A 3,212-nucleotide genomic window follows, 5' to 3' on the forward strand; every position below is an offset into this window, starting at 1 on the left:
TTGTATGTATGAGATCATTCATCAATATTACCTATTGCCCACAACTGTGTGGGAGATTGTAATATCTATCAATAAATAAATCTATCAAATCAAAATCTAGTGGATACACAAGTGTATTATTACTCATTATTTTTCCTTTGAAATATGAATTGATATTTACATAATTACATTATTTTTAAAAATAATAATGTAATATATTGAATATAATAATAATATTAAAAATTGCTGTAAATAACAGGAAATATGGCGGAAAGTAATACTACTTCAGGATTTTACTTGAACAAAGATAGCTCGATAAGATAGCAACTTTCATCAAGCTTTAAAATAAGTTTAAAAAAATATTTATAACGTACAATTTTTTTTTAAAATAAAACGTTTAAAATAATATTCATAACTTATTTCGGCAGAATTTTGTGGTAAAACAAGATGCTACTAACTCCAAGGACCCGGGAAGGAAAGGACCTCGAATCCGGCTAGGCAGAAAATTGTTTTCTGTTACACTGTAGCTGAGTCAACTCTGTGGATTCTGGAGCTCCAGCCTCATAAATTGGGTAAAAATTTGTCGTCGAGGGTGATTCTGTACAAATCACTTCTTTGCACGATCGTTGGTCTAGTACCAGTACTCATACTATAACAAAGTACCTGCACCTTTGACCCCTCATGGGTTTCAGCAGTACACATTATAATTTTTTTTATTTTTTTAGAAAGTTTAGAATCATTTCTTAAATTAAAGCAAATCGGCAAAAATTATTTCAGCCAACAAAAGTCGAGGAAATATATTTGTAAAATAGAATAATCTTTTTCCTAAAAATAACATGATTAAGAATGGCTAAACAGCTCGTTTATGTTCTCAAATATGAAAGACATTAATTCGGTATCTATTCCTTAATGTGAATATAATGTAGCTTAGATAGAAGGATGGCTATATATACGCTTTCCTCCGGGACATTCTTACATCTCTCCTGGAAGGGAACATTCCAAGATGAAGAATTCAACATTATTAGTAATATTTGTTTTACATTTTTTATTTATTTTCGTATTTTGAGGTCATCGAGAGGGGCGAATTTTTTATTCATTTCATATCCTCTCTTGAACGCGGGTTAATATGTGTTTTAAGTACTTTAGTAATAAAATATAAACATTAACATTCATATTGAATGTTTATTTATTATTGCATAAATATATATATTTCGGTATTTCCTTCTTTTTTGCCTCTCACGTGGTCTACAAAACTAATATTTATTGTTATGTAGAGGCGTCCTGATGGATTGCTTCGAGCCTTATGTCCCGCCCATCTTAACCTCTTTGTCTTCATATCATGAGATAGTAGGAGTATTAATGATCTTTATTTGTTTGTTTGGTTGTTTAGTGGCGCCAAACTTCATTGGTCATCAACCCCATTTATATTTTATTTAATTTTGCTAATATTCGTTAAATTTTATTTATTTTTTGATTTGATTATTTTATTTATTTTTTCTTCCGATCAAGTTATATTTTTGTCAGTAAATTTTGTGATTTCAAAAACTGAAACACCGGTTCTATTGCCTTATCATCGTCTCCAATGGTTTTTGAGATATCTTGGCTTAGTCCCAAGCTATTGAGGTGTGGTGTAAAATATGGGCATCGTTGGAAAACATGGCTTATTGTTAAATTGTTATTGCAATACTGGCAGTTCGGAGGCGTTTCTTTTGATATAAGATAGGAGTGGGTGAGCCTCGTGTGACCTATTCTCAGCCTAGTCAGTACAACTTCCTCCATTTGGGGTACCTCCAGTCGCAAATGCCGTAGAATTTGCGACTGGAGGTACCCCAGTGCTTGACATCCTTTTTAATAATTTTTAATTTGCTCATTGGGCTTTCGTTCCACATAGATTGCCATTTATCTTTGAATTACTTTACAAGAGGCCTGCTTACAAGAGGCATGATCTTTAGTTTGACATGTTAAAGCGTGAATGGAAAAACTTAAGTTAAATAGAGAAATATTTCCTTCTTTTGCCATGTTAAAATGATATAACATGTAACATGGCTGAGAGTCTGTTACTAGGTCTGTTGGAGAATGCCGTCACGCAACAGACCAGCTGAGCTTTTCACCATTTTATTTATTGTCGTATTAGGTTACTTACTCGTAGTTTTTTTTTTCTTTTGTCTGATGTTTTGGACTTTTTAAAAAATACAATCAGTAGCCAAACTTTTACACTTCTACTTTTCACATATTTTAGACATGTTGTAATAAATTCCTGTAATCAAAACTTAGAAGTAAATAATAACATGAAGTTTTGGAAGGAAAGGTTACTAAACAAGTTGCTCAGAAAATCCGCTAGGAGCTCTTATGTATTTACCATTTAACATGACTTTAAATAGGGCTTCTCAAAATGCTGTACTTATAACATTTAACATAGTAAAACATTTTACATTTAACACAACATCTTGAATATTGGCTGGCCAGTCTCGATAAGTAGTTCACTGTTAGTTCACTGTTAGTTCATGTTAGTTCACTGTTAGTTCTTCATCACTGTTAGTTCTGATCCTAGATCGTTCCTGTAATTGCACGGAAGACTTTCCTTTCAAACCTCTCTCTTCTGCTTTCTAGGGTACATGCTATAGCCCAGGTCTCGCAGCCGTATATCAGTGTACATCTTTAGTTTCAGAATTTTAAAGATTTTTTGGAACTTTAATATTCTTGACAACAAATTAAAATTAATTTAAATTTAAATAATAAATATAGCTTATTAATTCTTTCAGTTTGGGTTGTTCTGTATCACAATTGCCCTCAGTGATGGCTTCATTTTAAGAGGAAGGGATGACGATGGTGGGGATGAAGATTCACCTGACCAAGACATTAGTTGGTAAGTAATATAATATAATATTTATTTTAGTCATCAATCACAGTTTAATTATAAAATATTATTAAAGTAGCACTAAGTTGATAAACTCTAGTAAGGAACTAGGTCTTGAAATATATACGGATAAAACAAAATAAATGTTTTAATTATATCATTTCAATTTCTTGAGACAAGGTAATTATTTATTAAATAAATCAAAAATTTTTATCCATTTTTGTCTCAACACTTTTTATTTTTCACTAGTCCTACGTTTGGGCCATTCTAGCCATCCTCAACGACATCTTCAATTATAATTTCTTCCTCACATTAATTTAAAGTTTCTTTTGCAGGCTATTCTGGCAAGGTCATTTTCTTTATTATAAGTTAAAAG

General features: G+C 31.5%; 1 protein-coding gene across 1 annotated transcript in view; it reads left to right on the forward strand.

The window, feature by feature from the left end:
* The window catches only part of LOC136796274 (uncharacterized), a gene marked incomplete at its 5' end in the record, with an annotated part of 30,432 nt that overhangs the window by 18,315 nt on the left and 8,905 nt on the right, over positions 1-3,212 (forward strand). The window contains 1 exon segment of the mRNA XM_067049520.1: positions 2,742-2,845. Within this exon segment, the coding sequence (XP_066905621.1) occupies positions 2,742-2,845 (104 nt within the window).

This window comes from Halyomorpha halys, unplaced genomic scaffold (assembly GCF_000696795.3).
Source record: "Halyomorpha halys isolate HHAL.00 unplaced genomic scaffold, Hhal_1.1 Scaffold253.1, whole genome shotgun sequence".
NCBI lineage: Eukaryota > Metazoa > Arthropoda > Insecta > Hemiptera > Pentatomidae > Halyomorpha > Halyomorpha halys.